The sequence below is a fragment of the Mauremys mutica genome, chromosome 2 (assembly GCF_020497125.1).
Source record: "Mauremys mutica isolate MM-2020 ecotype Southern chromosome 2, ASM2049712v1, whole genome shotgun sequence".
Classification (NCBI taxonomy): domain Eukaryota; kingdom Metazoa; phylum Chordata; order Testudines; family Geoemydidae; genus Mauremys; species Mauremys mutica.
The window spans coordinates 298,199,816-298,213,269 of NC_059073.1; the positions used below are offsets into that span (position 1 = coordinate 298,199,816).

At 71.3% G+C, this 13,454-nt stretch overlaps 1 protein-coding gene across 2 annotated transcripts; it reads right to left on the reverse strand.

The window, feature by feature from the left end:
- Positions 1-13,454, reverse strand: LOC123363415 (protein HEG-like). 2 transcript variants are annotated; one of them, XM_045004358.1, is made up of 12 exons: positions 12,970-13,454; positions 12,390-12,503; positions 11,682-11,807; positions 11,068-11,174; positions 9,419-9,477; positions 8,458-8,612; positions 7,145-7,285; positions 4,902-4,944; positions 4,469-4,506; positions 4,149-4,224; positions 1,202-1,355; positions 1-819 (listed from the first exon to the last, which is right to left on the reverse strand). In XM_045004358.1, exons 1-12 carry the CDS (start codon positions 13,049-13,051, stop codon positions 673-675), a joined length of 1,242 nt encoding a protein of 413 aa, XP_044860293.1. In that variant the 5' UTR covers positions 13,052-13,454; the 3' UTR covers positions 1-672. The 2 variants fall into 2 exon arrangements, with proteins under 2 accessions (XP_044860293.1, XP_044860292.1); XM_045004357.1 differs by lacking the exon at positions 4,469-4,506 and having other exon boundaries at positions 2-819; positions 12,970-13,452.

The following is a 13,454-nucleotide window of genomic DNA, read 5'->3' on the forward strand; positions in this document are numbered from 1 at the left end:
AGCTCAGGGACGACCACCCAGGGACGCGGCAGCCCCAGGGCCCGGCCAGGCCCAGAGCTGGGCACCAGCAATCAGTGGCCTCTGCTCAGCCCCAGCTGCCAGTCCCAGGGGGTGCCTGGCTGGGGAACAGCCCGGTTCCCAGCGATCCCACCGCTGCCACCACAGGCGCCAGGCAGCCTGACAGCCAGGGCCCTGCCCCCAGCCCGTGTTAGGGGGCCAGGCCAGCGCCCCGCCCCTCACTCAGTGCAGGACCCCCAGCAGGGCACAGCTCCACAGCGCAGCTTCCACTTCTTTTATTAAAAAATTAAAAAAAAAATTCAGGACCCCCCCCACGCCCCAGCAGAGTGGAGGGGCCCAGCCCATGGCCCTATCCCCACCAGTCCCCCTCAGAGTGCCCCACACCGGGGGGGGGGCAGCCCACGGGCCCATCCCCCCAAGCTCCAGCCCTCGTGGCCAAGGGGCTGGGATGCCTTGTGGGGCAGCTGCTATGGGACCTACCCCCACCACAGGCTGTGACACCCCCACAATACATCACACCGTGCCAGCCAATCAGCACACCCGTGTGGCAGCCCCTCCCAGCTCAGGGTAGGGCTGAGGATCTGTGTTCGAATGGCACCGTCTCCTCCTGGGCTGGGCACGGGGCTAGGTATGGGGCGGTGCCCCGCCCGCCCCTCAGCAGTTCCGCCGGCCCCATTCCTCGTCGCTGACAAACACCAGGTTGCTCTGGCCACCCCCTGGCCGGGGGGCCGAGCTGGGCGAGCTCTGGGAGCCCCGGAACGTCTTCATGCGGGGCCCGGCGGCCAGCACCCGCCCAGCACCCTGCAGCCACGACAGAAGGAGGCATCAGGCCCTGCCCTGAGTGGGCCCCTGCCCCATTGCCCCAGACACTGGGCATTGTGTGCCCGGGCCTCTGCCCCCACCCTGCCCCCCAGCACGGGGGGAAGCTGGTCCCGGCCCTGCCCCTCCAAGAGCAGCTGCCCCAGGGCCAAGCTGCCTGCCAGGGCCCAGGGCCAGGCCAGGGCGCGGGGGAGAGACGGCCCCCAGGTGCCATCTGAGGGGGCACAGCAAAGGGACAGCCAGGGCTCTAGGGCAGGGGAGCTTCCCCCCACGCCTGCCCCAGGGGGCTGGTGCTGACTCGCCCGGGGCTCCCCAGTGCCAGGGCTGTGCCAGGCCCCCCAGGGCTCCCCCCACCCGCACTCACCAGGCTCAGCCTGTCCCCGCGGCCGAGCTCCAGGATCTCCACCTCCTCCAGGGGCCGCGGGGGGCGCACCCGGGGCAGGCTCCGCTGCTGGGGCTGGAAGGGCGGCACGACCGGCTCTGCCAGGCTGGGGCCCTGCGCCAGGGCCTTGGCTCTCCTGAGAGGAGAGGGGAGTTACCAGGCCAGCCGCCCCCCAGTGAGCCCCGGGAACCTCCTCCCCCTCCCCGGGCCACCCGGCGGGGGGCAAGTGGGGCAATTTGCCCCAGGCCCCGCAGGGGCCCCGCGAGCTCTGGCCCAGCGGCGGTCCGGGTCTTCGGCAGCATTTCTGCGGCGGGGGGGGGGGGAGGCTTCAGTGCTGCCAAAGACGTGGAGCGACCAAAGCCGCCCCCCCCCCGAAGCGCCGCCGGTGAGCACAAGCGCCGCAGCTCCCCTGAATCCTCTGGGCGGCCCTGCCACCTCCCGGCACAGAGCAGGGTGTGCACTGCCCCCCTGCCATCTAGGGGGCCCCCATTGCACCCCCCACCCCGGGTGGGCCCAGCCCTGGGGCACTGGGGCTGGCACCCACAGGGAGGACTAGTTGTGTGTGGGGGGGGCTTCCGGCCTAGCAGCCCTAGGGCGAGGTGGGGAGGGCAGGAGAATCTGCCCCGGCCCGTGGCCCCCGGCCGGCGGCTGTGTCAGCACGAGCCCTGCGCCCGGAGCAACGGCGCCAGCCACTCCGAAGTGCCAGGTAGGGGCAGGCTGGGTCCCTGCACCCCCCAGGAACACTGCCCCCCCCATGCCCTGTCCCCATTGCCCTGCTCCCTCATGCACTGCCCCCGCCACCCCACCCCCACCCTGCACCCCCGACTCCCCCACCCCCACCCTGCACCCCACAGGAACACTGCCCCCCCCATGCCCTGTCCCCCATTGCCCTTCTCCCTCTTGCACTTCCCCCAGCCACCCCCAAGGGCAGCCCCCAAACCCCCTCAACCCCCGACTCCCCCACCCCCACCCCGCACCCCACAGGAACACTGCCCCCCCATGCCCTGTCCCCCATTGCCCTGCTCCCTCATGCACTGCCCCCGCCACCCCCAAGGGCAGCCCCCAAACCCCCACCACCCCCTGCACCCCCGCCACCCCACCCCCACCCTGCACCCCCGACTCCCCCACCCCCACCCTGCACCCCCCAGGAACACTGCCCCCCCCATGCCCTGTCCCCCATTGCCCTGCTCCCTCATGCACTGCCCCCGCCACCCCCAAGGGCAGCCCCCAAACCCCCACCACCCCCGACTCCCCCACCCCCACCCTGCACCCCACAGGAACACTGCCCCCCCATGCCCTGTCCCCCATTGCCCTGCTCCCTCATGCACTGCCCCCCGCCACCCCACCCCCACCCTGCACCCCCGACTCCCCCACCCCCACCCTGCACCCCACAGGAACACTGCCCCCCCATGCCCTGTCCCCCATTGCCCTGCTCCCTCATGCACTGCCCCCGCCACCCCCAAGGGCAGCCCCCAAACCCCCACCACCCCCTGCACCCCCGACTCCCCCACCCCCACCCTGCACCCCACAGGAACACTGCCCCCCCATGCCCTGTCCCCCATTGCCCTGCTCCCTCATGCACTGCCCCCGCCACCCCCAAGGGCAGCCCCCAAACCCCCACCACCCCCGACTCCCCCACCCCCACCCTGCACCCCACAGGAACACTGCCCCCCCATGCCCTGTCCCCCATTGCCCTGCTCCCTCATGCACTGCCCCCCGCCACCCCCAAGGGCAGCCCCCAAACCCCCACCACCCCCTGCACCCCCACCCCCACCCTGCACCCCCCAGGAACACTGCCCCCCCCATGCCCTGTCCCCCATTGCCCTGCTCCCTCATGCACTGCCCCCGCCACCCCCAAGGGCAGCCCCCAAACCCCCACCACCCCCTGCACCCCCACCCCCACCCTGCACCCCCCAGGAACACTGCCCCCCCCATGCCCTGTCCCCCATTGCCCTGCTCCCTCATGCACTGCCCCCGCCACCCCCAAGGGCAGCCCCCAAACCCCCACCACCCCCGACTCCCCCACCCCCACCCTGCACCCCACCGGAACACTGCCCCCCCCTGCCCTGTGCCCCATTGCCCTGTGCCCTCATGCACTGACCCCCGCCACCCCACCCCCACCCTGCACCCCCGACTCCCCCACCCCCACCCTGCACCCCACAGTAAAACTGCCCCCCCATGCCCTGTCCCCCATTGCCCTGCTCCCTCATGCACTGCCCCCGCCACCCCCAAGGGCAGCCCCCAAACCCCCACCACCCCCTGCACCCCCGACTCCCCCACCCCCACCCTGCACCCCACAGGAACACTGCCCCCCCATGCCCTGTCCCCCATTGCCCTGCTCCCTCATGCACTGCCCCCCGCCACCCCACCCCCACCCTGCACCCCCGACTCCCCCACCCCCATGCTCTGAGCCAGGTGGCAGGGGGGAGGGGAACAGCCTCACCCCCGCACAGGAGTCAGGCTGCACCTTGGCCTGGGGGCTGGTGCCCTCTAGTGGCTGCTCCACACCAGAGCCAGCAGCTCTGCCAGCGCCCCCCACTCCCGACCCGCAGCCCATATCCCAGCCCCAGGCTCTCCCCCGTCCCATCCCCCACCCCCCAGCTCTGCCAGTGCCCCCCCACTCCCGACCCGCAGCCCATATCCCAGCCCCAGGCTCTCCCCCGTCCCATCCCCCACCCCCCCCAGCTCTGCCAGTGCCCCCCCACTCCCGACCCGCAGCCCATATCCCAGCCCCAGGCTCTCCCCCGTCCCATCCCCCACCCCAGCTCTGCCAGTGCCCCCCACTCCCAACCCGCAGCCCATATCCCAGCCCCAGGCTCTCCCCACAGCTCTGCCAGCGCCCCCCACTCCCGACCCGCAGCCCTGGCTCCCCTCGCCCTGGGTGGGGAGGGAGGGGCACCAGGGGGTGTTTGCGTGGCAGCCGCCTTACCCCAGGAGCAGCAGCACCATCAGCAGCAGCAGGACGCCCCCAGCACAGGACACCCCAACCAGCGCCAGCAGGAAGGCTGTGGGGAGAGAGCCGTCAGCAGGGCCGGCGCCCGCCATGGGGCTGCCCCCCAGCACCACACGCTGCCCCGGGCCCAGCACAGCCCCCCTCCCCCTGCCGTCCCAGGGCCCTGCCAGCTGGGATCAGAGCCACATCCTCCCCTGCACCCCCCAGCTGCTGCTGCTCTGGGGCTCTGCTGGGGCGGACTGGCCAGGCTGAGCAGCCCCAGCCCCACGTGGGCCCTGCCCCACACGGACACTCACGCTCCTCACACTGGAAGCCACCAAAGCCAAACGGGCACCTGCAGAGACCGAGACCGGGGTTCAGCGCGTGTCCCGGCAGCAAACCCTGCCCAGCCTCACCCGCCCTCTGCCCCCCCAGCCCCATAGACCAGGCTGCCTGCCAGGGGGCCCCCCAAACCCAAGGGTAACCCCCCCACTCCCCACATATACAGGGAGTGTCTGCAAAGGCCATGTGGCTCCAGCCACTAGGCCGCCTGCCCCTGCCACACAGGCAGCCGCTGGCAGAGCCATGGGGGACCTGAGGCCCCCGGGGTGGCACCAGGTCCCCGACGAGGGGCTCAGCCAGGAGCCGATGCCCCCAGCTGCACGGCACCAGCCAATGCACAGTGGCTGATCCCAGGGCATGGGCGCTTCCCTGGCCGCGAGCAGCCTCCCGTGGGATGCCAGAGCTCACCTGGCACAGACGCCATCCCGCAGCCAGAACCCGCTGCCACAGGCTGCAGGGGGAGAGACACAGTGAGATGCCCGCAGGCTGGGCAAGGCTCTGGCCGCTTTCCAGACCCAGCTGGGGACAGCCTGGCATGGGGACCGAGACCACAGTGCCAGGGCAGCACCCCTGCCCGTGCCCCATCCCCCCTGCCTGGCATGGGGACCGAGACCAGTGCCAGGGCAGCACCCCTGCCCGTGCCCCATCCCCCCTGCCTGGCATGGCATGGGGACCGAGACCAGTGCCAGGGCAGCACCCCTGCCCGTGCCCCATCCCCCCTGCCTGGCATGGGGACCGAGACCAGTGCCAGGGCAGCACCCCTGCCCGTGCCCCATCCCCCCTGCCTGGCATGGGGACCGAGACCACAGTGCCAGGGCAGCACCCCTGCCCGTGCCCCATCCCCCCTGCCTGGCATGGGGACCGAGACCACAGTGCCAGGGCAGCACCCCTGCCCGTGCCCCATCCCCCCTGCCTGGCATGGGGACCGAGACCACAGTGCCAGGGCAGCACCCCTGCCCGTGCCCCATCCCCCCTGCCTGGCATGGGGACCGAGACCACAGTGCCAGGGCAGCACCCCTGCCCGTGCCCCATCCCCCCTGCCTGGCATGGGGACCGAGACCAGTGCCAGGGCAGCACCCCTGCCCGTGCCCCATCCCCCCTGCCTGGCATGGGGACCGAGACCACAGTGCCAGGGCAGCACCCCTGCCCGTGCCCCATCCCCCCTGCCTGGCATGGGGACCGAGACCAGTGCCAGGGCAGCACCCCTGCCCGTGCCCCATCCCCCCTGCCTGGCATGGGGACCGAGACCAGTGCCGGGGCAGCACCCCTGCCCGTGCCCCATCCCCCCTGCCTGGCATGGGGACCGAGACCAGTGCCGGGGCAGCACCCCTGCCCGTGCCCCATCCCCCCTGCCTGGCATGGGGACCGAGACCAGTGCCAGGGCAGCACCCCTGCCCGTGCCCCATCCCCCCTGCCTGGCATGGGGACCGAGACCAGTGCCAGGGCAGCACCCCTGCCCGTGCCCCATCATAGAATATCAGGGTTGGAAGGGACCTCAGGAGGCATCTAGTCCAACCCCCTGCTCAAAGCAGGACCAATCCCCAACTAAATCATCCCAGCCAGGGCTTTGTCAAGCCGGGCCTGAAAAACCTCCAATGAAGGAGATTCCACCACCTCCCTGGGGAACCCATTCCAGTGCTTCACCACCCTCCTAGTGAAAAAGTTTTTCCTAATATCCAACCTAGACCTCCCCCACTGCAACTTGAGACCATTACTCCTTGTTCTGTCATCTGCCACCACTGAGAACAGTCTAGATCCATCCTCTTTGGAACCCCCTTTCAGGTAGTTGAAAGCAGCTATCAAATCCCCCCTCATTCTTCTCTTCTGCAGGCTAAACAATCCCAGTTCCCTCAGCCTCTCCTCATAAGTCATGTGCTCCAGCCCCCTAATCATTTTTGTTGCCCTCCGCTGGACTCTTTCCAATTTATCCACATCCTTCTTGTAGTGTGGGGCCCAAAACTGGACACAGTTCTCCAGATGAGGCCTCACCAATGTCGAATAGAGGGGAATGATCACGTCCCTCAATCTGCTGGCAATGCCTCTACTTATACAGCCCAAAATGCCATTAGCCTTCTTGGCAACAAGGGCACACTGCTGACTCATATCCAGCTTCTCGTCCACTGTAACCCCTAGGTCCTTTTCTGCAGAACTGCTTGTCATCTCCCCAGCCTGGCATGGGGACTGAGACCGCAGCCCCAGGGCAGCACCCCTGCCCGTGCCCCATCCCCCAGCCTGGCACAGGGACTGAGACCGCAGCCCCAGGGCAGCACCCCTGCCCGTGCCCCATCCCCCAGCCTGGCACAGGGACTGAGACCGCAGCCCCAGGGCAGCACCCCTGCCCGTGCCCCATCCCCCAGCCTGGCACGGGGGACACTGGCTGGGCGTGTGGCTGCCTGGGTCAATGGGGCTCCGCTCTGGGGACAGCCTGGCTCACGCTGCGCCTCCTGTAGCAGGTCAGCCTGGAGCCGCTGGGCCCGGGCAGGGACCCAGGTGCCGAGCTCTGGAAGCTGCTCCCTGCCCAGCCCCTGGTACTCCGGCCCTTGGCAGGGGGTTGGGCCCCGGGGGGGGGGGGGGAGAAGCGCCACTTTCCCACCCTGCTAAAAGCCTTCCCCTCCCCCACCCAGCCGGCCCCACGGAGCCCCCTGCCCGACCTGTGCAGGCACGGCCCATGGTGGGGCCGGGGGCGGGGCCGGGGTGGTATCCCGGCCGGCAGGGGCACTGGGCCAGCCCGTCCTGGAACACGCAGGCTGTGGAGACGGGGTCGCAGGGCTGCAGCTCACAGAGACTCAGGCCTGGACGTGGGGGGGGGAGAGAACACAGCCTGGTCAGAGTCCCCCCCAGAGGCCTCCCAGCCCTGCCACAGCCACCCCCAGAGCCACCTCCCACCCATGCCCAGCCTGAGCCCCTCCAGAGACACCCTGCCCAGCTCCGTGCCAGCCACCCCCACCCCGCTCTGCCATGAAGTGGGGAATTTTCTTGAGGCTTTGTATGAGAGCTGTGCGTGCCTCCGTTTCCCCGTGTGCTGCGTGTGTGAGGAGGGGGTGGGGGGGTTGCTGTTGCAGGGGACCAGGTGTGACCGCAAAGAGCAGCCAGTGACTGGTGGGGACCCAGCGACTGGTGACAGGGAGGCCCCCCCCCCAGCTCAGGAGCAGCCGGTTCTGGCCAGAGGGGGACAAAGGGCCGAGGCGAGGGGGCCCTGGGGTAGGAGACAAAGGGCGGAGGAGGGGCTGGTGGGGGAGGGGATAGGGGCTGGGCTGGGACCAGGAGCAGCCTGAGCCCATGGGGACGGGGCCAAACCCAGCTGCCCAGGGCTGAGACTGGCCCGGCCGAGGCCCCGAGAACTGCCTGGGCCGGGGTCAGACGCTCAGTGACCCCCGGGTCACGCTGGCTGAGAGTCGCTGAGAGATCGGGGGGGCATCGCTCCCTCTGGGAGGGGGCAGGGAGATCGGGGGGCATCGCTCCCTCAGGGAGGGGGGATCGGGGGGGCATCGCTCCCTCGGGGAGGGGGGATCGGGGGGGAGATCGGGGGGGCATCGCTCCCTTGGGGGGGCGGGGGGATCGGGGGCCCCTGGCAGAGCCTGGCTGCTGGAGGCTCAGGGAGGTGCGGTCCCAGGAGGCGGTGGAGCCCGAGGGCCTGACCCCCAGGAGAGCGGCCCCCCGAGAAGGGCTGTCACCCTGAGGGAGGTTCCTCCCCAAGACCGTATGGAGCCGAGAGACGGGGCCTGGGAGTCCATGACAGAGCCACCCCTCCCCCGCCGCCCAGTCAGAGCCCCCCAACGGGCCTGAACCCCCTAGGGCCGTGGGGGGGGCACAGCTGGGTGCCTCCCGCCCCAGGCTGCAGGGAGAGGAGGGAGCGGAGCAGGGATTTGGGGGCCACGCTCCCCGGGCACGTCTCCTTTGGGGGCAGGGGTCCATCCCCCCTCCTTGCCCGGGGCCCCGCCCAGGAGAGCCCCCCCCCGCTCACTCTGGTAGGAGACGGTGTCCCGCAGGAAGCTGCAGGCCGGGTCGCTGGCCTGGCACCGCGCCCAGAACCCCGCGATGGCCCCGTCCACCTGCCGGGCCGTGACGGACGAGCGCGCCGAGAAGCTGTGCAGGACGGTCACCGCCTGGCTGTGCGGCCTGGGGGGGCCCGCGCCTCCGGTCAGCGCCCGGGCCAGGCAGCACCCGGCCGAGCGGGGCCCCCCCGGCCAGCCGCATGCAAAGCCAGCGCCCCCCCCGGCCGCCCTTCCCAGGTTACCCCCCCCGGCCAGCACCCCATTCCTCCCCTCCCCCCCGACAGCCCTTCCCAGGTTACCCCCCCGGCCAGCACCCCATTCCTCCCCTCCCCCCCGACAGCCCTTCCCAGGTTACCCATAACCCCCCCCCGGCCAGCGCCCCATCTCCCCCCCCCCCGAGCCCTTCCCAGGTTACCCGTAACCCCCCCCCGCCAGCGCCCCATCTCCCCCCCCCCCCCCGACAGCCCTTCCCAGGTTACCCGTAACCCCCCCCTCCGGCCCGCGCCCCATCTCCCCCCCCCCGACAGCCCTTCCCAGGTTACCCATAACCCCCCCCTCCGGCCAGCGCCCCGCTCCCCCCCCCGGCCGCCCTTCCCAGGTTACCCCCCCCGGCCAGCACCCCATTCCTCCCCTCCCCTCCCCCCCGACAGCCCTTCCCAGGTTACCCATAACCCCCCCCCCGGCCAGCGCCCCATCTCCCCCCCCCCCGACGACAGCCCTTCCCATGTTACCCGTAACCCCCGCCTCCGTCCTGCGCCCGGGTGCCCCCCCCCCATCTCCCTTCCCAGGTTACCCATAACCCGCCCCCCCCAGCCAGCGCCCCGCTCCCACCCCCCCAACAGCCCTTCCCAGGTTACCCAGCAAGCTCCAGCTCCCTCCCGCCCCCCCCCCCCATGGCAGCCAGCCCCCCCGGGCCAGCCCCACACTCACTGCAGGTCCAGGACGGACGAGGACAGATAAGCGTCCAATTGCCCCAGGATAGGCTGGAACTGGGGGCAGACACAGGGGGCTGGGTGAGGGGCTGGTGTGCGGGGCCCCCCCAGCCCCCTGAGGAGAGAAACCAGAGCCGGGGGCTGCACGGAGCATGGCCCCCCCGGGCAGAGGGGGGCTTTGGGCCAGCCCTGCCCTGGAACACCCCCCCGCACATGCCTGGGGCCAGCCCTGCCCTGGAACCCCCCCCCGCACATGCCCAGGTGGGGGGCGGGGAGCCCCCAGGGGAGGGTTGCCAACTTTCTACTTGCACAAAACCCAACCCCCTTCCCCTTCCCCGAGGCCCCGCCCCTCCCTCTGTTGCTGCCACGCCCCCCCCAGTCCCTGGCTCAGGGGTGCGGGGTCTGGGGTGGGACCAGGGATCAGTTCAGGGCACAGGAGGGGACTCCAGGCTGGGGTAGGGGGTGAGGGCTCCAGGGTGGGAGGTGGGGAGTTCAGTATGTAGGAGGGGGTGAGGGCTCTGAGGTTGGGGTGCAGGGGGTGTGAGGGCTCCGGGGTGGGGCTGGGGAGAGGGGGTGAGGGCTCTGGGGTGGGGGGGTTCAGGAGGGGGTGAGGGCTCTGGGGTGGGGGTGCAGGGGGTGTGAGGGCTCCAGGGTGGGGGGGTTCAGGAGGGGGTGAGGGGGTGAGGGCTCTGAGGTTGGGGTGCAGGGGGTGTGAGGGCTCCGGGGTGGGAGGTGGGGAGTTCAGTATGCAGGAGGGGGTGAGGGCTCCAGGGTGGGGGGGTTCAGTATGCAGGAGGGGGTGAGGGCTCCAGGGTGGGGGGGTTCAGTATGCAGGAGGGGGTGAGGGCTCTGGCTGGGGGTGGGGATGAGGTTGGGGTGCAGGGGGTGTGAGGGCTCTGGGGTGGGGGGTTCAGGGTGCAGGAGGGGGTGAGGGCTCTGGGGTGGGGGAGTTCAGGGTGCAGGGGGTGTGAGGGCTCGGGGGTGGGGCAGGGGATGAGTTTGGGGTACAGGAGGCGGTGAGGGCTCTGAGGTTGGGGTGCAGGGGGTGTGAGGGCTCCGGGGTGGGGGGTGCAGGGGGTGTGAGGGGGTGAGGGCTCTGAGGTTGGGGTGCAGGGGGTGAGGGCTCCAGGGTGGGGGGGTTCAGGGTGCGGGAGGGGGTGAGGGCTCCGGGGTGGGGGGGTTCAGGGTGCGGTAGGGGATGAGTTTGGGGTACAGGAGGGTGTGAGGGCTCCAGGGTGGGGGGTTCAGGAGGGGGTGAGGGCTCCAGGGTGGGGGGTTCAGGGTGCGGGAGGGGGTGAGGGCTCTGAGGTTGGGGTGCAGGGGGTGTGAGGGCTCCGGGGTGGGGCTGGGGAGAGGGGGTGAGGGCTCCGGGGTGGGGGGTGCAGGGGGTGTGAGGGCTCTGGGGTGGGGGGTGCAGGAGGGGGTGAGGGCTCTGAGGTTGGGGTGCAGGGGGGTGTGAGGGCTCCAGGGTTGGGCAGGGGGTTGTGATGCAGTTTGGTCAGGCCGAGGGGAGGGGGCACCAGCTGTTCCCCAAGGAGTTCCCCTTCCCACCCCAGCCCACCCCCCACCCCCAATGCCCCCCCCAGGGCCCCACTCCCAGCACCCACTGCCCACCAGCGGGTGTCAGACTCTCCCCCCCCCCCTTACCAGGCTCTCCAGCTGGGCGACGACCCTGCGCAGGTCGGCAGGTGGCAGCGGGCTCGGGGGTGCCGGGCCGGGGGCCCGCAGGGAGAGGCGCCCCGGGAACGTCCTGGCTTCAAACACGCAGGAGGCAGGGGGGAGACGGGACAAGGGGCCTCAGAGCCGGCAGGGCCAGGGGCTGCCCACGGGGGACCCCCAGCCAGACTCCCTCCCTGCCCTGAACGGAGCCCAGGCACAAGAGGACCCCCCCTCCCCCCCACTATATGCTCCTCCCTTCAGCCCAGCCACCCCCCACGGCCCCAGCCCAGCCCACGGGGCTGCTCCCTTGTCCCGGAGCCCCCCTCTGCCAGCAGGGGCCCCAGGGGGGTCAGCGTGGGACATGGGGGACTCACAGGCAGAACGGAGACCAGGGCCCCAGTGGGAGCCTCCTGGCTATGGGGTGAGAAGGAGACAGGGAGCCAGCGCCAGCCCTGGGCCCCTCCCCCACACTGGGCATCACCAGGGCCAGGCAGGTCTGCTCGGTGTGATGGGGCAGGTACCCCCATGCAGCAATGGCAGGGGATGGGGCATGGGGCATGGGACACCCCCCCCCCCCAGGCCCAGGGGAGCAGCCCCCTTACCTGGCACACAGCCCATGGTCCGGCTGAGATAGAAGCCCAGGGCGCAGCGGCAGGAGAAGTGCCCAGCCCAGGACTCGCAGGTGCTCCAAGGGGGGCAGGGCTGCCCACTGCCACAGCTGGGCTCATCTGGGGGAACAGCCCCCGCAAGAGTGAACAAACCTGAGCTGAGACTCAGACCTGGGAGGAGCCTGAACAGCAGGTACCCAGGGCAGGAGGAGCGACACAGCACTGGTATAGCAGGGGCTGCGGGTCAGGAGTGAGGGGCACCGGCGGGGCAGGACTGGGCTAGCAGGGGCTGCGGGTCAGGAGTGAGGGGCACCGGCGGGGCAGGGCTGGGCTAGCAGGGGCTGCGGCTCAGGGTTGGGGGGCACCGGCAGGGCAGGACTGGGCTAGCAGGGGCTGCGGCTCAGGGTTGGGGGGCACCGGCAGGGCAGGACTGGGCTAGCAGGGGCTGCGGCTCAGGGTTGGGGGGCACCGGCAGGGCTGGGCTGGGCTAGCAGGGGCTGCGGCTCAGGGTTGGGGGGGCACCGGCAGGGCTGGGCTGGGCTAGCAGGGGCTGCGGCTCAGGGTTGGGGGGCACCGGCAGGGCTGGGCTGGATGGGCAGGGGGCTGCGGGTCAGGGTTGGGGGGCACCGGCAGGGCAGGGGGCTGGGCGAGTGATCAAGGGGCCAGGGCCAAAGCAGGCCCTGCAGTGGAGTTGGGCCATACCTGGTGCTGTGGCCCCCGCAGTGGGGGTGCCAGTCCCTGCGGGCGTCTCAGTGCGTTTAGCCCAGGTCTGAGGTGTGGGGCTGGATGCTGCTGACCAGGGGGGTGCGCTGGACCCTGGAATACAAGGGGGTTGGGCAGCCGGAGGGTCACCCCCATTGGAGGGATTGATGGGGGTGGGGGGGGGGGGCTCAGCTGGCCGGGTGCAGGAGTCCCTGGCAGGTCCCTGGCAGTGCCGGCCGCTGGGGCCTCGTCTCCCCGGGGTGCAGCTGGGCTTTTACCGCCGTGTGGCTCAGCCTGGCACACAGCAGCCCTCTAGTTCTGCCATCAGGGCAGTGCCCACCTCCACCTGGCACCACCCCAGCAAGGTCACCACCCGGCAGCCCTGGAGCCAGTCCGGGGGTGGGGGCAGAGCCCCCCTTTGCTACAGACAGCACCTGTGCTGGGGCCCCCCCAGGCCGAGCTGCAGACACCTCCCGGGGGGCCAGGCCGGGCCAGGGGACAGCTGCATTTCCCCCTTTGTTTGCTCCTAGGCGGGGGGGGGGGAGCCCAGAGCATTGGCCAGGGGCAGCCGTGAACTCACCTGCCCCCCCGGCCTGCCCGGCACAGGGAGCCTGGAGCTGCAGCAGGAGCCCGAGGAGGAGAAGGGGGCAGCCCCTCCCCATCCTGCCAGGCCTGGGTCCCAGCAGCTCTCAGTCGCCACGGGGCAGGGAGGGGAGCCAGGCCGCACCTGCGCTGGGTTAAGAGCGATCCAGGGGCTTGTTAATGATTCCTGGGTGGGGGCAGCTGTCAAGGGTCCAGGCAGCCACTGAGGGAGCCCTGGGCTGGCTGGCTCTGGGTGCCCAGCTGGTGCTCATCAACCCAGGCAGGGCCGGGCCCAGGCAGCCCTGCCCCCCCCAGGCTACCCCCCCCCCCAGCAGCTCTGGCCAAGGCAGGACAAAGTCCAAAGCACAGCAGGGAGCTGGGCAGCAACAGAACAGCTCCTCCCTGCAGGCCAGGCTGCCGAGAGAGGCTCCCGCAGGGCTGAGATCTGCCCCCTGGGGGGGGGCTGGTCACACAGGGCTCCCC

Coding starts and splice junctions, on each gene's coding strand:
- LOC123363415 (XM_045004357.1), bottom strand. CDS start 13,051: ATGGGGAGGGGCTGCCCCCTTCTCCTCCTCGGGCTCCTGCTGCAGCTC. Junction 8,613..9,418: donor TCGTCCGTCCTGGACCTGCA/GTGAGTGTGGGG, acceptor GGGCCCCCCCAG/GCCGCACAGCCAGGCGGTGA. Junction 1,356..4,148: donor ATGGTGCTGCTGCTCCTGGG/GTAAGGCGGCTG, acceptor CTCTCCTCTCAG/GAGAGCCAAGGCCCTGGCGC.